This window comes from Neopelma chrysocephalum, unplaced genomic scaffold, assembly GCF_003984885.1.
Source record: "Neopelma chrysocephalum unplaced genomic scaffold, ASM398488v2 Primary Assembly neopelma1_59, whole genome shotgun sequence".
NCBI lineage: Eukaryota > Metazoa > Chordata > Aves > Passeriformes > Pipridae > Neopelma > Neopelma chrysocephalum.
This window is the reverse complement of record NW_020897714.1, coordinates 30,391,811-30,413,549: the sequence shown is the minus strand read 5'-3', so window position 1 is coordinate 30,413,549 and position 21,739 is coordinate 30,391,811. Positions and strand designations below refer to the sequence as shown.

General features: G+C 37.0%; 1 protein-coding gene across 13 annotated transcripts in view; it reads left to right on the top strand.

Annotated features, from left to right (window-relative positions):
• C2CD5 (C2 calcium dependent domain containing 5) overlaps positions 1-19,265 on the top strand; it is a 66,066-nt gene extending 46,801 nt beyond the window's left edge. For 11 of the 13 annotated variants that reach the window (XM_027680789.1, XM_027680794.1, XM_027680786.1 and 8 more), the window contains 13 exons: positions 812-976; positions 1,595-1,735; positions 4,551-4,614; positions 6,495-6,556; positions 7,019-7,117; positions 7,569-7,658; positions 8,465-8,552; positions 9,602-9,688; positions 11,458-11,508; positions 12,507-12,608; positions 13,446-13,636; positions 16,751-16,897; positions 17,601-19,265. In XM_027680789.1, the coding sequence (XP_027536590.1) occupies positions 812-976; positions 1,595-1,735; positions 4,551-4,614; positions 6,495-6,556; positions 7,019-7,117; positions 7,569-7,658; positions 8,465-8,552; positions 9,602-9,688; positions 11,458-11,508; positions 12,507-12,608; positions 13,446-13,636; positions 16,751-16,897; positions 17,601-17,732 (1,419 nt within the window). In that variant the 3' untranslated portion in view covers positions 17,733-19,265. The remainder of the gene's footprint in view (positions 1-811; positions 977-1,594; positions 1,736-4,550; positions 4,615-6,494; positions 6,557-7,018; positions 7,118-7,568; positions 7,659-8,464; positions 8,553-9,601; positions 9,689-11,457; positions 11,509-12,506; positions 12,609-13,445; positions 13,637-16,750; positions 16,898-17,600) is intronic. The other 2 variants (XM_027680791.1, XM_027680784.1) reach the window with 1 other exon arrangement.
• The last annotated feature ends 2,474 nt before the right edge of the window (positions 19,266-21,739 follow it).

The following is a 21,739-nucleotide window of genomic DNA, read 5'->3' as shown; positions in this document are numbered from 1 at the left end:
GATGAGAGGAAAAGAGATTTTAAATGGTTTAATGGCATAAATTTCAGAAAAACGATTGTGTTCTTTAAAGGTCCTGTGAAAGAAGTCCCTATTCCTCAAATTGCATTACAGTTCCATGACAAGTAAGGTCAATTTAGACTCAGTAAATCTTCTGGTTAGTTGCCAACGAGAGGAAGGTTTGTTGCCTCTTCTGTGATGGCAGTGAAGAAATAAGTGATAGATTGGAAGTGTCTTAGAGTCAAGAATTGTTCATTAATGGTATTTTTCTAACCCCATTCTGTCATGTTGGGTTAGAATAGTGAAATGTGCTGCTTCTTCCTGCATCAGAGGGTGTTTGGGTAATACTGACTAGCTTGCATGTTCTTTTTGTCTTCCATGATCTGTTTTCTGTAAACAGAAATAGAATTGTCACAATTTCAGTGACACTGTCAATGCTTGGGTCAAGTTTTAAATCCTCAAAACCATCACTTGCTTATGCAAAATATCCTGGGGCAGAGGTTTTAATGTTTAGTCTTTTCAGAATTTTTAGGTAAGTGAAGTGCTCCACTATGGAAAAATCCATGAGAAGGAGAGAATTTACTGAAAGAATAGCGGGATTTTTTATAAGTGGGATTTTTTCCCTCATAAGTGAATGGGAGAGAGAAATCCATTTATTGTGGCAAGAGGCCGTGCTGTCAGTGCATGTCACAGTGCTGTCTGTTACTGCACGAGCATTATGGAAAACTTTATCTGCATTGTGGAAAACTTTATCTGCAAATGTTAGCAGTACATGCTTATGTAATTGTCTTTTTTCTTAATGACTTTTTAAAAGTCTGCAACAGGTGTTTATCTAGCAGCTTTGCCAACACCTGGTGGTATTCAGATTGCTGGGAAGACTCCAAATGATGGCACCTATGAGCAGCACATATCTCATATGCAAAAGAAAATAAACGACACGATAGCAAAAAACAAGGAACTTTATGAGATTAATCCTCCAGTAAGTAAATATTTTATGCTTTAAAAGTAAAACAATCTGAATCAAACATACACACGATGTATATCCATGACTCCTTAGCGACTGAATCATTGAACATAAGTTTCTTTATTAATAGAGATATAGATCTTTTAGCTGTATTTTGGGAAGCTACTGGATTTTTCAGATCTCTTTAGCCCCATAGCCAAAAGAATCCTGAAGAAATCTGTAACTTCTGGGAGTGAGCCAGGCTGTTTCACAAATCTGTGTCATATTATGTGGGTTTTTTATGTTAAAAAGAATTCGGTCTCAACCTTGGCTTGGATGAAATCCCTAGCACTTTTCACTCAGCTAGGAACTTCCATACACTATCTCAATCTTCGAGATTTTTCAAGATCAGTACAGGCATAATTTAAATAAGAACTTTACAATAGCACCCTATGCGGTAACCTGGTCCTTCCAACTCAGGATATTCTGTTCTGTGATTCTGTGATTCTAAACCAGTTTGTACTTATTTAGATTTATTTCACAGTAAAATTATTTTCAGAATGTTCTGATTCTTAGAACTGTTAACAAGTTGTTTCTAATTGAAATTACTTCTAAGCTATGTAGAACATCTGCTAATTCTTATGTCCTTTTTAGGAACTACCTGAAGAAATCATAGGGTCTCCCATTCCAGAGCCAAGACAACGTTCCAGGCTATTAAGATCCCAGTCAGAAAGCTCTGATGAAGTTACAGAGCTTGACCTTTCACATGGGAAAAAGGATGCTTTTGTCTTGGAGGTGATAAACGTTTTCAATATTCATGTTCATATTTTTCTTCTCCTCAAGTATATATTTAGAAAAAACTGAGAGAAGTTTTCTTACTCATCTCCAAGGACACTTCTTAAATTGTGTAATTTTTTTTCCATTTTGTATCAGTAGAAATTGTTAAGTATTGGATTTTGCTTTGTCTTTCTTTTTCTGTTCACTTCAAGCACAGCTGTATTATGCCTAGGGACAGTATCTGAAAAAAGATTGCCCTGCTGTTCATGGACATGTAGCAATATCTAGAATAATAATTAAGAGCTATTAAGAAATGCCCTTCTGCCTACTTCAAGCAGCAGATCAGACTGATCAAAAACTTAAATATATTTTTATAAACATGGAAGTTCTGTGTTGTCACAATTTAGCAAAAAAAAAAGCTTGTATATTCTTCCAGCTGTAAAGCTTTTATTGTTATAGTTGAATATTCAGAATAATTAGTTTCCAGAACTGGTGGTATTAAAAGCATTCAAAAAACTGCATGTGTCAAGAGAGCAAATAAAAGAAGACTTGCTTTTCTGAATTTCTGCTGATGCTCTTTACAGTTAAAGAATTCATAGCTTCCAACAATACGTTCCAATTCTTTGTACACTTACAACTAGAAAGAAGAACAACACCTGTAGATAAAGAACTTCTCTATTTAATAAAATTCAAAGATGTGATTTTAACATTGTACAGTTTTGAAGGACAGTAGGCAAGTATTAAAGAAGGGCTAGAGTTTTGATCATCCTGTAGATACAGGTATTACAAATACCTGTCCCTGGCTAAGAAAACACTTTAAATTACAACCTGTAATTGCAGCCTAAGCTACATTCGAGACTGTTAATCTTCACAAATCACCATCTTCATAGAAAGTAATCTGGATGAAAATTTGTAGATAGGGAGAATAAGAGAGCACTGTAACAGCAGTTCGTTTGAAAACAGAGGTATAAAAAGAGAGTGGAAAAATAACAGGTTGGGAGAGGTTGGTATAATAAATTCAGATAGGTTAGTGCTTCTGCTCTTCTTTGGTTTTCCAGTGTATTACAAAGTAAACTGGGAAGTCCCTAAAAGTAACTTTGGTGCCAGTTAACTCTCAAATTAAAAAGGGAAGAGGACAGTTTTCAGCAAGTATTTTTTGCAGCTGGTCTTAACAGGGTTTTGATTTTAATCTGACAGGAGCATAATTGTTTCCTCAAAACAAAAGTTATGATTGATGCTCTCTGAGGAGGCACTGTATTGAAAATCAGAAAACACTTTGCTAAATGCAAAAGGGGTCGAATGCCTTTGTGAAAAATAGAGGATTTTGTAAGGCATTAAAAAACAAAGAAACATACAAACAAAAAACCAAAAAAAACCAACCCAAAGACTACTAAATACTGGAAAAAACGTAAACCCAGCCTTCATTTATCTTGTAAAGGCTGTCAAATAGAAGACAGGCAGTGATAATAAAAGCTCAGCATACTTTTTCTGTCCAGTTGCCTCATGAAGTGTGATACATTATACCAAAGATTAACTGGTTAAGGGGGGTTGGAACAGGGGAAGTTTTAAGGTTCCTTCCAACCCAAACCATTCAATGATTATACACAACGAGCAGAGTTCAGCTCTTTTTCTACAGTTTTGGAGAATTCTTCCTTCTGCCTTATTAACTCCAGGATGGGCTCTAGAATCCCCATGTGGAAGGGAAAAAATCTAAGTACTGTAGTGTACTACAGAGTGCATAAAAATGGTGCTAATGCTAGCAAGAAAAATAAAATCTGATGTTTAAGGAATGTGTTGGTCCTAGAATATACATCCCTGTGTTTTGGTAGTTCGGTCTTTATAGAAAAAAAAGACTTTTTTACCTGTGAAATCATTTACTACTGCCTTTGTAAAGAGACTGGATGTCAGAAACAATATTCCAGGAGCTTTAATTAGGCTCCTGACTGACCTTTCAAGAGTAAATCATTGTTCACTGGAAATATGTAAGAAAAAGTTCACTGTGATGAGGAAATGCTAAGAGGTCCTGGGAAGGCAATTGTGACAAGTAAAGCTGTCTGGTTTTTTTAATTATTTGAGTTTTTTGGGGAGTTTTTGAGGAGAAAAAAAAAAGAAGACAAAACCCTCTTACTTGGAGAGGGACAAGGAGAAACAATACTTGACAGAGAACCTTTTAATACTGGAGTTAAATGATTTCCAAAATACTTGCAAGAAAATGTTGGAAGTTAGAGGTTAAACTTGGATCTCTTGCAGATCAATAAGGCAGAATAAACCTAAAGACACATGACAGAAATATTTACAGAAGGTAGCAGGGCAGGTAGCAGTCTGAACTAAAATAAGGTTGAATGGACTAGAGGTTATTTGGATTGGAAAAAAATAATAGTCCCCAAATTCACCTTTTCCCATTTCATTTTCTCCTGTTCTTTCTAAGGAAGGTTTTTAAAATGCTGGGAAGATTTTCATGTGTCTTTAGGACAGGCAAAGAATAATCACATCAGTGTAATACAGCTTAGCTGGAAAAAACTGTGAGTTTTATGTGAAACCTTATTAAGCATTTTAAATTGTTTTATAAAATCTCTTTATATTATTATCTACTGCATTTTGTATGTGTTCTGTGCACATAGCTGTACTCAGTCTAATTAAGGGAACTATTTTTTGAGTGTTAAGCATATCATAGGCTGCTAGTTAAGATTCAAAGGTCTGGTTCATAGAATCCTTTTCAAAAATCTCAGCCGAGCTGCCAGATGCAGATCTTTTGATGACAGAATTTTTGCATCTTTCTGAGACTTCTTACTGGCACAGCAACATGATTTTCATCAATTATTCCTTTTTACAGATTGATGATACAGATGCAATGGAAGACGTACATTCTTTACTGACAGATGTTCCACCACCTTCTGGTATAGTTAAAACCTTATTTTTCTACTTTATACTGTAGGCTGCAAAGGGAAAAACTGGAACTAGTTTTATTAAAAATTGTTTTAAAAAATGCCATGAGAACTGATAATATTACTGTTTCTGAAGATTTTTAGACTGACTGACTAATTTTTGGGTTTCAAGTCAATTAAAGTAGAACAGAAAACTAATTATTGCCTTGTATCAATCATCTTTATGCTATTTGTGGATGTATACATTTCTGTCATACCCTCCCTGATGGAACTCCTGGATGTGGATAAGAGGTTAATGTAGTTGTCCATTATATGGAAATTGCTCTGAACACTGGATTGTCCTTGTTCTCTTTGTTGTCACTGTGAGTTTCCCCATGTTTCTTCTGAGGAAGTAACCATTTCCTTCCTAATAACTGGTATAAGTGTTTATAATTTTAAGTCCTGTTGAGCTCAGAACTATCCTTGTCATAGTTATCTGTTATTACCACCAAATCTTTTATTCCTCATTGATTATCCATTGTCCTGCTGCAGTTGAATTTACTACCCTAAAATAAGGCCATCAGCAGTCATCTCATTTTATCCTCTTTTGCAGATAAGTTATGAATGTGCTTGAAGCATAAAATCCTGAGTTACAGATGTCTCTACTGTGAAAATGGAGAATTTATTTTGTCTCTCTTTTTCCAGTCTTATAATAATTGCATTTCCTTCAGTGACACTTAATTCTGTTAGTTTGGTAAAGAGTCCTTGCTGAAGGAACTTACCATACGCTTTCTGATGTCCAAAGTAGGCTGGTTCAGTCAGAGACCTTTTGTCTATATGCTTCTTGACAGCTTGTGAGCCATGGCTGTTCCTTAGGAAAGTCTTCTCAGCTCCTCTGCAGTGTCTTGTTTTTCCTTCTGCCCATTAACTCCCTTTTCTGGAATAGCTGCTATGGACCAGTAAAAGAGATATCTGTATTAGGCAAATAATTAGTAGATCCCAGTCAGTAAGAGCTCCTCACTACTTGAAGATTAAAGAATCCTCTCCTCTGGTAGTGGAGCAAGTTTAAGTTAAGAGCTCAACGCCATTTGGTCAGCTGTTTGAATTTTTGCCTTTTCTCTTGTTTATATGAATCTTTGTTTTTCATTTGCCCACTTGTCTCCTTCAGACACATCTCTAAGATGGATTCTCTGATGGAAAATAAACATGAGACTGGTTTTCCACTATTGTGGAAAGCTCTACTTACATCAGTGGTGAACACTGATGTAAAAAAAAAAGGACATGTTTTCTGCTCTTGTGTTATCATCTCTTCATATTCTTTCCATATCTTACTTGATTCTTTCATATAATTTCTGCTTTTGATGTTCTGAAAGAAAATCTATTAATATTTATATCTTCTGCAAGCTGCTACACAATGTCTTTTCTAGCTTATTTTTTGCTTTTATATTGGCTCTACCAGATGGGCCTCTTTTCTGCTTATTTAACTATATCTTCAGACTTCCATCATTGTCTATTTGCTGTTTATAAATTTTCTTACTTTGCTGTTTATTAATTTTTTTTAAGTGCTGTTTATTTGCCCTCTGTCTCCAGGTAGTTTCTTTATAGCATCTCTATGTTGTTTGACAAAGGTTGGCTTTTCAGCTTTTCCTTTCACACCTTGTTGATAAATTTCCTCATTTGTACACAGTTTAGCTATTAGAAATTAGGCAGAGCAGTTGTGGATTTTGGGTGTTCGCCCTCCCTTTAAGACTACTACATTTGTTTTTTGAATGTCAATCTCATTTCAGATGTGTTATTCAGTATTCAAAACTACGAGGGAAAATACTTGCAAAACATTAAGGTCACATATTTCTTTAGAAGTATTTTTATATGTCAGCGTATAAAATAGACTTTCCCAAATATTTTCTTCACAGGTTTTTACAGTTGCAACACGGAAATTATGCCTGGTATAAATAACTGGACACCAGAAATTCAAGTAAGGTTATTTATTCAAAGAAAATTGAAACTTTTTGCTAATTGTGTTGAAATATGCTCTAGTAATTTAAATATCTATTAGAGAGCACTACTTTTCAAAGATAAATTAAAAGGATACCCTTAGGTTGGAAATAAAAGTAGTATTTTGGTAAGAAAAAAAGAGTATGAGAACCTGTGGGCTTTTTCAGTGCTGTTGTTTAACAGAGAATCTAATACAAAAATACAAAAGTAATTACAGTAAATATGAACATCAGGATTTTAGACTTCATTAAGATCTTGGCTAGATTTTGAAGCCTCTTAAACAGATTGTTGGCTGTGTTACTTAGCACAAGGTACTGAGTATGATAACATGTTATGCGTTATTTTTTCCTTCTTTATGAATTTGTTTTGGTTTTAATATATTGGATAAAATATATTTCCTCATATTGGCAAAACAAAAAATGTATGCTTGTTTCTAATTCAGATGTTCACAGCAGTAAGAGTATCCAGATTAAGCAACATTAATCCAACAAATCAAACACTTAATAAGAACTTTAATGATCTCTGTGAGAATCTGTTGAAGGTAAGAATCTTATTTTAAATACTTTTTAATTGTTCAAATGGAAGCAAAGTAAAATTATGCTATACTGAAAATAACATTTTTCATAATTACTTTTTGAAATTAGACTACAAAGTGTCTGTAATTAGTTTGTTAGTTGCTCTAGAACTAAATTCAGCCTTTTTAGTGTATTAAGGATTTCCAAAGCTTTTTGAATTTGAAGGAGTCCTGACATTCTGTCCTGACTTTTCACACATGTAGTTCTTCTTCAAGAAAAAATTAATACAGAATCACAGAAGCAAATAGGTTGGAAAAGATCTCTGAGATTTGAGTCCAGCCTTTGACCAAACACCACCATGTCAACTAGACATATGATTACACAACTTCAGCTATGAAAAGAGTTTTGATTCTTAATTTCTCTGCAATAAACCATAGATTTGTTTTTTGAGTAACACAAATGTCTTGTCTTCAACAGAGCTTGTATTTTAAACTCCGATCTATGGTTCCCTGCTGTCTTTGCCATGTAAACTTCACAGTTGCTCTGCCAGAGGATGAATTAGTTCAGGTGAGTGAACTGCTGCTTTTGACTTTCAGCATGTAGGCATGGCAGTCTGGGCCTTTAATTGGTGTTTGCTGCTCAGAGTGAACTGGGCTATGATTTGATTTACTTGTATGTCTGGTGAATTTGGAAGTGAAACTCAACAGTTCATTTTTATTCTTCCCTGAACATTATGGCCTTGAGTTCACCAGCTTTGGCCCCATCTCCCTGCTCAAGCAGGATCAACCCCAGAGCACATGGCACAGGACTGTGTCCAGATAGTTCTGAAATATCCCCAGTGAGGAAGACTCCACAGCCTCTTTGAGCACAGCCTCTATTGCACAAGAAAGAAGTTCTTCCTCGTGTTCAGGTGGAACTTCCTGTGCATCAGTTTCTGCCTGTTGCTGTCATTATAATTGTCTTAATTTTTTTTGCCATTTCAAGATGATGTGTCGTATTTTCATCATTTTTAGACAAAATGGGGTTTTTTTAGAAGTATAGCATCATTCCTGTGTTCAGTTAAACACCATTTTCTCTTACAAATACTATGATAATGAATTTCAGTGATCTTTTTTAATGTCTGTTCACCAAGAAAAAGAAAAGAACTGATGAACAAATCCACAAATGTGGGACAAACACTGTCAGATGTGTGATCTAACAACAGACCTTACTATTACCTTTTAGGCTCTGCTGTTGAGGGTTTTAATGGGTATGCCCAGATGATTTTTTTTCCCCACATTCTGTTTCTATGCAAAAAGCTGCTTGTGTACAAAATTATTTTTGCAGATTGCACAAGGTGTTAAGTTACCTAATAAGCTATTTTTGATTTGCAGATTGCAGTCACAGCTGTTGCAATTACATATGACAAAAACCAAGCGTTACAAGCCAACAAAGCCCCTACAGAAAAATCACAACAAAGAGGTAAATATTGTGAGGCATATAAAGAAAAGAGATAGTATTTTTCTTTCCTTTTTCCCCCCCCATACTTAATGAGTCTGCATTTTAATTTCAGTTACATATAAATATTTTTACAGGGAGGTTCTTTCAAAACATAGAGGTTTTTTAGAGTTTATATACGTACCTCCAGCAGGATGACTTACTGATCAACTATTAGGTATTTGCTTTACATTATCAACAAACTTACAGTAATACAAAGATAAAATTTGGTTTTTCCTTATTCCATCTACCATATTTCTTTGATTATTTTTAACTAAAGAATCAGTGTAACAGATGATGACATTTCCATTGTATTTTGAAACGTGGTGTAAGTCATCAGAGAATATTTGTTCTTATAGGCACCAAATTTTGTCCTTACTTCAAGAAAGTAGAAAATAAATTATTCATAATACTTAAAGAAAAAAGCCTTCTGAAAACCCTTAAGCAGGTCAGTAATGGTTTTGGAGATCAGTGAAGCATATGGAATATGGAGGGAATAGAAAATACTACTATAATCCACATATGTCATCTTGCTAATGAAGCACCATCTTATGCTAGAAATGTATATATGCAATCTGGAAATGGGAATTCAGACAAAATTTTAAAGATGCTAGATTCTGAGGAATGGAATTAGGTAGTGGACAGAGCCATATGCTTGTAAAACATTAGTTATAGCTGACTTCTTCAGCATATTGTTTTCTTTCATGTGAAATGAATCCATATGTTAATTTTTACTGTAATGTTTAGTTGACATATATCCAACTGCAGAATCAGAACTAAAATGCGTGAATTGACTTGGTATTTTTCCTAAAAATACGAAATCAAATCCTGTTCAATGGAACACAGGTTCTGTTCAGTGCTGCAGCTGGATTTATTGTCAGACACCTAACTGTCCCTACAGAACTGCATAATTATTTGCATATGCTGAAAAAATCTGTTCCAGTCAGACCTGACTAAATTGAATCTGCAAATTATTACTTGCAAATCTTATTTTGGGGGTTAATTATCAATTGGGAATATTTTCATTGTTGAAGCATCTACAGATAATGAAGAACAGCTACAATTTCCATTGGAACTTTGCTCTGATCCGCTTGCTTCTCAACCATTCTCTCCAGCTAAAGGTCAGTTAAGTGGAGGAATGTTAAACTATTGTTTTAAATTGATTTTTGGGTTCTGATCTTTCATGATTGCTTTGGCTTTAAAATATCTGTACTTTCACATGCTTTAAATATTCTTTGTTACCTAAGCATAATGGGTATATTTACTTTTGAAGTCAAATTTTTTGATTCACTTAGGATGGGTTGGCTAATAATTCCATTGGGTTTTTTATAGATTTCCTGTAGCAGTTCTGTCTTTGCACTTAGAATATTGAAAATGCTGCAAACCACTGGGTGTTTGGTGTCATTTGACTTAGTTATAAATTACCTAATAATTAGGCTTGCTGCATACTGCTTTGCTTCTGTAAATGGCCCATGGAAAGTACATCTGTCTTCTCAGCCTCAGATAATTAATCTGATTGTTTTCATGATGGGGAATACTTTATTGAGCAAGTACTGGTTGCATGCTGATTTTTATTTTCAAGTGAAAGGAGCCTAAACTTGTATAGCTAATAATTTGTACAGTGCAGCACACTTCAGCTGTTAAACAACTGCTTTGTTTTACCTGAGATAGAGCAGCATTTCAAGAATGGTTGTCACAGTTTTTCTACAGCTGCATGAAAAATCAGGTGGTCATTCAGTGAAATCAGCCATCTTTACTTCCTTCTCCACTGTTGGATTATCTACTCACCAAAATGGCTACTAAAAGGAAATTTAGTGTCTGTGAATTACTGTAAATCTTTTTTTACTAAAATGTTCAAGAGCTCCTTTACACAGTAAACAGTAAACATTACATCAGTTGTATAAAGAAAGGTACCTGTCAAATTCACATGTACTTTCAGAGGTCATATTAATTTCAGCAATAATATTCTTGTTGCTTTGCATTTTTTTTAAGGCATTTGCATGTGCTTAACTTTTAGTTGGTCACATTGTGATACTGTTGACCTTTTAGTTTCAAAAAGAGGAGCTATCCGGAAATATTCAGACACTGGAGAGTGTCTGTCACTGTTAGTAACACTGTTACCTGTGTACTGGGCACTGACCAGTGGAGGGCAGCCTGTTTCCATGTATGCCTTTTCCTGATGTTCTTCACATTCCATATCGTGCTGAACACAGCCTTAGAGCTTTTCAGCTGGATAACTATTCCGTCTGTCATTTCTTCACATCTAGAGTCAAGCTTTCATTGTAGTTACATTTACTTAGCAGCTTATTTAATATATTGTTACTTTTCTGTGGGATTGTTATTTTAAAAATATTTGTGTACAACATTATACAATAATGAATTTTAATAAATAATCATATAAAATTACAAGACAGATTTGGTAAGTTGTTTGTAGAAATTCTGCCCCTATCAAAGTACATAGGATACTATATAGAGGGAGTGGTTTTTTATGTTTTACTGTAAAATTTTTTATAAGAATCATAGAATTGTTTGGGTTGAAAGGGACCTTAAAGCTCATCCAGTTCCAACCCCCCTGCCATGGGCAGGGACACCTTTCACTAGACCAGGTTGCTCAGAGCCTCATCTGACCTGGGCTTGAACACTTCCAGGGATGGGACAGCCACAACTTCTCTGGGCAACCTGTGCCAGTGTCTCACTGCTCTCACAGGAAAGATTTTTTCCTAATATCTAATCTAAACCTGCTCTATTCCAGTTTGAAGCCATTTGCCCTTGTCCTGTCATTGCATGCCCTTGTTAATAGTGTCTCTCCACCTTTCTTGAAAGCTGCTGTCCTGTACTGTGTGACTCTGCTTAATATATTCTCTGAACGGACTTAATTTTGTCTTATCAGAAACCCTGGAGGGTGCAAGTTCCCACACAGGTATTCCTGCTGCTCAGAGAGGTGAGTTTACTTTATTTAGCTATATGCCAGCACAGAAAGAGCATTCTTGGGATATTGGTATACTCTTTTTGGATGTGTCTTAATCCAGGAAGCGTTTACTAGTTAACTGAGAATGCATGCTCTGGTATGGCTTAATGATATCGTAATATTTTGATGTGTTTTTTAATGACAAAAGTCAGATTTGTTAATAATAAGTGTCCCTCTGTCAGATATATTGAATACCACTTTATCTGACAGAAAATTATTTCCCTGAAAGAGCTGTTTTGCTTGTCTTAATTTGAAGTTAGCATGTGTTCCTTCCGTTTCTTCAGGGTAATGAAGAAACGGTGTTTGCAAACCCTTTTTTTTTTTAAAGATATGCAAACACCCCTGCAACTAATACCAAAAAGTCATAGCAGAAACAACTCTTACTTCTTATTGTAATGATAACGGGAGGGGGTGTTGGAGGGAGGATGTTGGGGCAAGAAGACAGCATTTTGTATGAATTCATTTGTGTTTAAAACCGAGGTGTTGTTTCAGCTTGTGACTCTTATCCTCATCACCAAAGCTTTTTTTTTTCAGTCTGTAGGTTAGTTATTGATAAAGACAGTTGGGAAGTTTAAATTATGACCAGCAGCTCTTTGTGAGGAAAAGAACAGCAATGAAAATTGAAATTAAAAAAGGCTTAAAATAAAGTTAAAGAAGCCAGAACTTAATACCTAAACTGAGATTAAAAAAAAACTAATCTAGCATAAGTCGTTAATGACTGTATTTGCATGTTTTTTCAGTGATGAAGTCCCAGTCAGGCAGTTGGTTCAGAGCTGGGACATCACCAGAAATCGGTATACTGGTTTGGACAAGTCCAAACCTCTACTGTAACTTTAAACAGACCTGGAAAGGGATGGTTGTTCTCTCTCAGTAATTGCTTCCTCAAAAGGAGCATTGAGATGAGCAAGAGACATCATCCATATTTTTTTTTTCTGTTTTTTTTTCTTTTGTTTTTCTGTCTGTGTTTTCAGCAACGTCAGTTGATTACAGTTCCTTTGCAGACAGATGCAACAACTGGATAGAGCTCATTAAACTGAAAGCTCAGACCATAAGGCGCGGATCAATTAAGACAAGTAGGCGGCTGTTTCTACCACGTTATGATAATCTGAGACATATCTCTGATTTCCCAGTGGTGACTAGTGGAGTTCCCTGCCCAGCAATAGCATTGCAGATCGCGTGTAGAATGAATTCTGAGTGTGAAAACTGCCGACATTGTTGACGTCTCTGTAAGCTCACGTAGGGTTTATGAACCAGTAGCATAAAAAGCCAAATACAGTATTTCTGTTCACTTAGTAAAAATTAGCTCTCGATAAATGTGTACGCCTACTAATTGTATAACATACACTGCATGGATGTAGGTGTATGTATGATCTTGGAAAATTTGGGGTGAGAAACAGGAAGCAATCACCAAGGTGACAGTCAAGGCAATGGTCACTAAATTAGCAAGTGGTGAGTTGTTTTTTAGTAGTTCTTTGGCCACAGGTCTGACTATCTTGCTTAAATTAGCAGAGATTAATACCTGTTTTAATGGAAAATGCTGCACTGGGGAAACACAACAACTTTCACACTTCCTGTAATTTGTTCCTCCAGCAGAATACGTATTTCAAAATGTTGGCACTTTTTTCTTTACCTTCACTTTATAACTGATTGTTGTATGTGCAGCTGCTCGCCTCAATGTTTTCCTTTGCAGGAATGCCACTCTTCCAAATAAATGCCATTTCAGCTTTTTGTCTCCTTTTGCATGCTTTGCATGATGATTTTCCTTTCTCACGTGGTATGGCTGAGCATCACAGGCAGCTGAATGTTGTCACCAAGCTATTTGGAAACCATAAAGAAGAGTTTTTTGTGTTTTGGGAAACGGTGGTCGATCCTGATAGTTACTTTCTCCTGTTTTTTTCCCACCTTTTTAGCTGCTTCACTTGATAAAGCAAGTCCACTGGCTGAGGGATACTTACGGCACCGTTCTGTTCCGTCATGCACCAATTCTACCGTCTCAGTTGTTAAGATGACACCTCTTTCTTTTCTACCTGGGGCTAAAATAACCAAATACCTTGGGATAATCAACATGTTTTTTATACGAGAAACCACTTCTTTGCGTGAGGTGAGCTGTGTGCCAGGGATTAGCATTTTTTGTTAATTGTAATAATCAAAGGTGGATATCTGAAGAGATTTGAGTAGAAGTATGGCACAGCCAGGGAGTAGGATTTGTGTCACTTGAGGGCAGGTGCTGAGTGGGGAGTAAGTTCCATTGCACTGCTCTTGGTGGAGAACACACAGAGCTGCTTCGTGTTTGGCAACGTTAGGAAAGGGTTACTTAACCATTGCCATTGCTGTTCAGTTGGATATAATACTAAACCAATGAGTTCCTAGACAGAACTATATGGGAAAAATGAATCTTTTGACCAAAGTGATAGTTGGGATCATTTGAACCCAAACCAGAGACTAAGTTAAATGCTAAAAGAAATAAATTCATAGAATCACAGAATGGCCTGGGTTGGAAGGGGTCTTAAAGATCATCTAACCCCTACCACCAGACCAAATCATCCATTCTTCTCTCTTTTAGCAAGCTCAATGATTAACTTTTGCAGCGTATTTGGATTTTAAAATTCTTTGGTTAACACAAGGTTACCCATGTCGTAGGTAACTGTTGTGCTGATTTTTACCATTGCATTCCGTGCATTCTCTGCAACAAAACTGTGTGATGAATGTCAAAAAGTATGCCATGGGGTCTGTAACCACACAACCAGGTTACAGGTGTAGCTCGTGATACTCAAACAGTGATCTCCTGTCTGGGTCTGGAAAACAAATAATCCTCTGAGGATGCCAAAATGCAAGCCATGTTCCTTATCATTTTCATGTCCTTTGGGGAAGTAGCTGCATCTTTCTGCTTTTGACCACAAGTACCTCTTGCCTGGTTTGTCAGTGCTGAAGGGGGTGCTGTTTCTTACTGATAACACATGGATAAAATCACAGAGCAGATGTTGATAAAGATGATCAGCCTTCAAGAGAAGGAGCTGTGAGCTCTCTAGAGAAATTTTGGTCAGACAAACTTGTGTTTGGATTTTGCAAGTTACGGCCCCTTTTTACTTGGGAAATCTATGTGTGAGAAGGACAGTATTTTCGAAAGGTTGTATGGTCAGACCAGGGAAATGGTTACGTGACATTTCTATATGAAGTGCAGCTTCTGTAGATAAAAGTTCAGTAGCTGATAAGCAGCTTTGGTAACTGTGATAGCAGATCCCAACACAGATGGGTCACTCAAGAATTTGATTCAGCTCCTCCATGAAGCTGGGACAGTTGTACAGTCTCTGGGATACTGTCAGTGTGCTGTTTCCAGCACCCAGGGCAGCTAATTTAAATTGCTTCAGCTACACAGGCTGTGGTACAAACTAGTTGTAACACTGGTTGCACAGTATTGCCCTGAGGCTGTAACAGAGTCAGAACAGAGCACTTGTTATATCCAACTCCAGCAATGTGTTTCAGGTTCCACTAGAAAGTAATTAGCAGCATTTGTGTTGTTATTGCTTACAGAATATTAAGGCCCTATGAATGCTTTCATAGGCTGAAATGTGTAGCAGAATAAAAAACGAATGATAATTTAAAGTCTGATTGAAGCAATAATTTTAGGTTTTGCTGTTTACAGGTGGGTATTTTTAATCTTTTTGTTACTTGCTGTCATTAAACTTTGTATTAGGCTTATAATGTATTTTTTTCCCTATCAGTCTCTGTAACTGTTAAAAAATTGGAAAAAATCAAAATTTCATGAGAACAACAAACTTGCATTGAATTTTGATTTTTGTCTGCAGTTGACTTCATTCCTGCTTTATGCTGGGATTGCTAAAGTTATACTTGCCCTTTTGTTTATAAATTTTCATCCAGGATATGTTTTTTTTAATGTCTTTATGAATCTGTTCAAGGTAGATTATACTTCTTCCAGTAGATATGAGTACAGCCCATATAAGTTCAGCTTAGTTCAATCTCTTCTTCTGCGTACCTCTTTCATTTTCACCAGTGGCACACACACACACACACATGTGGGAAGTCTTGGTGGTCTTGCCTTTCACTTTCATTTTGAAATGTTACAGATATTTTGAACCAATAGTGAGCTCTGTTTGATCGTTCATTTTCGTAGTTTTTTCTATGGATTTTTATTTTTTTGGTTGGTTGCCTGTTGGTGTATATTTTTCCTCACTGTGTAGTTGTTCACATTCTTTCATAAGGGTTATCTAGGAAAATCCATACTTTGTTGTTTTCCTTCTCCTTTCACATCAGTTTAAATTATTCAGCTTGGCACCAAAGAAGTAAAAATTCCCCACAAGCACCATCAAGTCAAAAAAATTAATGAAATGGGATGGCTAGAAGTTCCTTTGGGCTTCAAGGAGGAAAATAAAATAAATAAATAGCTTGAATAGCTCAAGTCTCTGCTCTGTCCCTTGCTTACTTTTTATTTTGAAGGATTATTTCTTTACTGAGTGTTGAGAACTAATGACAGTCATTAACATACATGAAGTTGGAGTGATCAGAGGTAATGGCCACTCCTTACTGGTAATTTCCAAGAAGTCTAAATCTTGTTAATCCTCAGTATGAATTATTCTTTATTTGATTTCCAGTTATCAAAAAAAAAAAAAAGGGCAGTATCCTTCCTGATGAAAGAAAGTTGTTATTGAACTGTCATTGGAATGTTAAATGTTCCTGCAGAGGTGCAGGAATGTCTGAAAAGCATGGGCATATGTAATATACTGACTGCAGAGAATGAGTCACAAATGAATAACCTACTTGTCATACTTTTCCTCAGACAGTAAGTTCATAGAATCACAGAATGGTTTGAGTTTGGTTGGATACTAAAGATCATCTAGTTCCAAACCCCTGGCATGGGCAGGGAGACCTTCCACTAGACCAGGTTTCTCAAAGCCCCATCCAACCAGGGATGGGGCACCCACAACTTCTCTAGGATGACTTTCTTCCTTATATCTAATCTACACTCTGTCAGAGCGTGAAGCCATTCCCCTTTGTCCTGTCACTCCAGGCCCTTTTAAATAGTCTCTCTCCATCTGATCTTTAACTGTGACCAGCTAAACAGTGAATAGTTTTTAACTTCTCTGCAATACAGCATTTGAGATGCACTGAAATATTCAGCTTATAAATATTTAAGAAAAGTATTCAGCATCTTGTATCTAGACCTAACATAACATGTAATATATTTTTTCCATTTTAGGAGGGTGGTGTCAGTGGTTTTCTCCATGCTTTTATTGCTGAAGTGTTTGCAATGGTGAGAGCTCACGTTGCAGCTCTAGGGGGGAATGCAGTTGTCTCCTACATAATGAAGCAGTGTGTTTTCATGGAGAATCCAAACAAAAATCAGGTAAATTATGATGTGAAGTAACAGTGCTGTTGTGATGAGTATGATACAAATACACATTTGATGTAATTAAAAACCAGCAGCTCTGGAGAGCCGTGTCTGCATAACACTTCTGGATATCTTGTGATAATATTTGAAGAAGCCAAGAGACTTCTCGAACACCTGCCTTAACACAAAATTAGGAATATACTTCAGAAATACCCAGATGGGTAAAAAAGTACTGAGTTTACTAGAATGAAGTAAATTGCAGGAAACAGTTGCACAGAAGTGCTGAACCTACTTAGTTTTCCTGATGTGGCAGTGCAGGATTTTCATCCAAGCTCCCTGTAAAAATACCTGGAGTTGCTGATATAAAATGCTTCATTTTGTGCATAAAGGGACAAAGCTTTATTAGTAACAACTAACAATTGAATATGGTTGTTTTGGCAAATGGAATGTGTTCAAAACAGTAGTGAAAGCAAGTACAGCTACCCAGATATTTAATTTGTGGTGTCTTACAAGACTCCATCTGCGTGTTTGATAGCACACAAGTGAGTGAATATAAAAGAAAATATGGCACAGATTGCTTCACCAATGAATTCTAATGATTTGTCTTTCTCCTGATCCCCATTGACTTTTCTGTGTATTTATATCTAGCAGATATAAGTAAACATAAAATATATTATAGTTTAATAGTTTGGTAACTGTGTATTGTCTTTTTTCCCAGGCTCAGTGTTTAATAAATGTCAGTGGCGACGCCGTCATATTTGTCCGTGAGTCTGAGCTGGAAATGTTACCAGCACAGCCTTCTACGGCTGTTCCTCAGCCCACAAGTTCTGCAGGAGACGTCACAACATGAAGACAGAAAAAGTGGAATAGTCTCTGCCAAATATGAAGATTATTTAAAGTGTGGGAATGTTTAGGTTTGCATCTTCAAAATCAGTCTCCGTAACATTCATAGCCAAAATCCAAGACAATCACCTTTTTTTTTTTTTTGTGGTTTAACTTTATGTAAGAGTCAGGGCAGTGTACTGGCAGCTGTGCACTGGTTCCTTTGTTACAATTCCAGGCTGCAGTGAAACCTAGGGAGCAGGTGAAGCACTGATAGGAGAGTGTGGATTAGAATAGCAGGCATCACATGGAACTGTGGAACTAAGCAAAAATTCTGTTGTATTTTTGAGCTGTACAACAGGACCACAGTAAGTTGTAATTCAGAACCACTTCTGAGGTTGGGTGTCATATGAGCTGACTTTCAGGTCGAGGTGGGAAGGAGGTGACTGTGTTAGCAGCCTTTGTCCAAGGACCAAGAGATTTGTATCCAGGCCAAGAAAACGCAGGCTGAAGCCTGAATTTCCCTTAGACTGTAGAGTGTGAAGAGGAAAAAGCAGCACCAAAAAGTCACAGTTTAAACTTCTGCACACTAAAACTATTTTTTCTTTTTTCTTTTGTTTTTCTTTTTTCTTTTTTTTTCTTTTTAATGTTGGATTTTTGTTTTGTTTTTATTTCTGTGGACTGTTTGTGAACTGCTGGCTTATTTTTTTTATAATCATTACTATACAGCAGATGTTTGGGATGGGTATTTGAGAGGTATTTTTTTTGTTGTTTTTGTTTGGGTTTGGGTTTTTTTGTGGTTTGTTTGTTTTTTGTTTGGGAGTTTTTTGTTTGTTTGTGGTTTTCTTTGTTTTTTGCTTTTTGGGGTTTTTTTTTGTTCTTTGTTTCTAAAAAGCTGCCAGACCACAGTGCAGTGTTCCTATCACGGGGGGGTGGGGGAAGAACAAAAAGTTCCAAAGTGTGTTTGGTGCTATTAAATGATGTTCACTTCAATATTGACAAAACAAGTCTTTCTGTTATTTAAGGTTTTGTGGAAGAACTGTCCTGAGGTTCATTTTCTTAAGGCATGAATGATCTCTTGCAAGGATGACATAAACTGTCCCCCAAAAGTCAGTTGTGCAGAGGTTATTCTGCAGCCTGCTTCTCATTAAACATGTGGGAAATGCCTGGCTGATTGGAGATTGATTTATGTCTCTGACACTGGTTTCTGCAGGTTGGTTTTGTGAATGGGGTTTTGTTTGGGGTTTCCTGTTTGGTTTTGTTCTTTTCCAGTACTGTAGCTGGGAAATGAAGGTACTGCAAAGAAAGGAAATTTGTCGTTTCCAGTAGATGTCTGATATTTTTATGTAAAAAAAAAATGCAAACTTTGATTTGAAGATGCATTCTTACTTAATTCTGACAATATCGTACATGGAACTTGAACAAAGATGTAAACTTGAATGTAAATATTCTGTTTAGTGTTGAAATTATACAATGGCATGATTATTTGTTAAAACTAATTATTTCATTGTAAATGAGCATGAAAATCATTCTTGCACAATAAATTTCTTTATAAAATTTATTGCCTTTTTATGTGTGTAATAGGTAAATGTGTAATGATGTAATACCTACTAAAGATGTCCCGCCCGGATTCTCCTCAGAGGAACATTTTTTTGTATAGAATGTTACAACATCATTTGTATCCTGGGCTGAAAATTGTATCCTTGGCTGCACCCAAAGCAGCGTGGGCACCAGATGAGGGGGGGTTCTGCCCCTCTGCTCTGGCACCTGCAGTGCTGCCTCCAGCTCTAGGGGGTCCCCAGCACAGGAAGGACATGGACCTGTTGGAGCGAGTCCAGAGGAGGCCACCAAGGTGGTTAGAGGGATGGAGCACCTCTGCTGTGAGGAAAGGCTGAGAGAGTTGGGATTGTTCAGCCTGGAAAAGAGAAGGCTTTGGGGTGACCTAGTTGGGGCTTTCCAGTACCTGGAGGGAGCCCACAAGAGAGATGGAGAGAGACTATTTACAAGGGCCTGGAGTGACAGGATAAGGGGGAATGGCTTCAAACTGAAAGATTTTGAGTAGGTTTAGGTTAGATACTAGGAAAAAATTCCTTACTGTGAGGCTGGTGAGGTATTGGAACGGGTTGCCCAAAGAAGTTGTGGCTGCCCCATCCCTGGAAGTGTTCAGGTTGGGCAGAGCTCTGAGCAGCATGGTCTAGTGGAAGGTGTCTCTACCAATGGTGGGGACAACCCCCAAGACCCACCCCAACAACCCCTGAACACCCTCCTCGACACCAGCCCCCCAAATGATGAACTTTGAGGTCCCTTACAACCCCAACCATTCTATGATCTCACAATTCTGATATTTGGAAAATTAATTACCCTTTGTTTTTGAAATGTTTGAATTCGGTCCTTACCAGAACAAGTCACTAATACACTTAATCAGCTTTCCAATTTCTGCAGCTGTTGCAACCAAAGCTGCCATGAATTAATTTGCCTGCGAACAGTTGCAGCTCTCTTGATTATTTTGCAAGGCAAATCTTGTTCCCCTTTGAAGCTGATGGCAGAATATGAATAATTTCAAAAGGTCTTGGATCTGGCACAAGAAATTTTTTTCAGCATAAGTATTCAGCATGAAATATTATCTGAAGTAGCACATTAAAGTAGCTGATTTTGATTATTTTTCTTTTTGTGGGGTGGTGGTTGCTTCTATGGAAGCATTAATGTCATCTTTTCATTTCCAGCTGTTTAAAGGTCACAGTTTCCTGTAGTGTGTTTCATTAGACATAGAGGAGGAGCTTTCTCATCTAGAAATTTTAATTCTTCTCTAATTATTTTTCCAGAAATGACAAACATGGGTTTTAACTGTTACTAATTGGGATTTGACTTTTCTTAGTTGTTTGTCCAGTTGGATAAATGTAACCTGTAGAAAGTTGTACAGTTAAGTTGCATTGATTGTTATTTATATTTTTCTCCAGTGTAAAAAAAAAAAGAAAAGAAAAGGATAAGTGTGTGCAAGCACACTTTGTCAGGAATTTACTCTGGGAATAGCTGCATTGTCAGTCTCAACCCAGGAGTTTTCTCATGCCATCCTGCTGGGAGGGAAGGAGCAAGTGAGCAACTGTGTGGTGCCTGGCTGCCTCCCAGGGTTGATCCACAGCACTGCTGCTTTCTCTTGACTTGAGGAGCCCAAACATCACAGGGTGGAGGGAAAGTAGCTCTGTTCCTATCTGCAGTCCTTGGAAGAACCACCAAGTTTGGGTTTAAAACCTTCATTTCAATATTGTGAATAAACTGGGTGGTTTTGTTAGAATGAAGTGATAGCATCTGATGTAAAAATCCGCCTTCTCCAAGCCCTGCTTTACTTGCAGCAGAAAAGCTGGGTCTATGTCAGGCTTTCAGGGCATGGAGAACTGTCCCCTCCTCTGGAAAACAGTAGCAGAGTAGGGAAGAGCCTCTGCAGGTGATGCTGGTGCTGCTTGCTGATTCTTTCCACATCTTTCTCTAACCACCACTATTATAAGAGATGTGTGGTGCTTGCTAAGCTTGGAGGTGAACAGGAATAAACTTGAAGGGAGTTATTGTCTTCATGATGGCTGGCTCAGTGCTGTAGGAATGCATCTTCTGGAATAACATCCCACTTTCTTTTTTCTGTTATAAGCTTGTTTTCAGAGCTGGTTGGAAAATCCTCATTTTGCATTATTTATCTATGTTATTCTCCAAATTTGTGAATTCTGATGCACACATGAAAGGTGCAAAGTGAGAGCAAATCTCCTCTAGTGAATGGTGTGAGGTTGATTGTGACTCCCCTCTCCCCAGGTGGAATCAAATATTTTTTTTTCTTGGTATTCAGTTGAAATCAGAATTTCCTAGGAGATGAATCCTGAGGCTCTGGTTCACTTCTGTCAGACTGGAAGGCAGCCCTGCACCTAGAGACTTACTGAGAGGCGGATACATGAAAAGAGAAGCAAGACAGATGCAGGGGATTACAAACAGTTGCAAAGAGTGAGACATCAGTGACTGTGAAGTTTTGGGAGAGTTCTCCGTTCCCTTTGA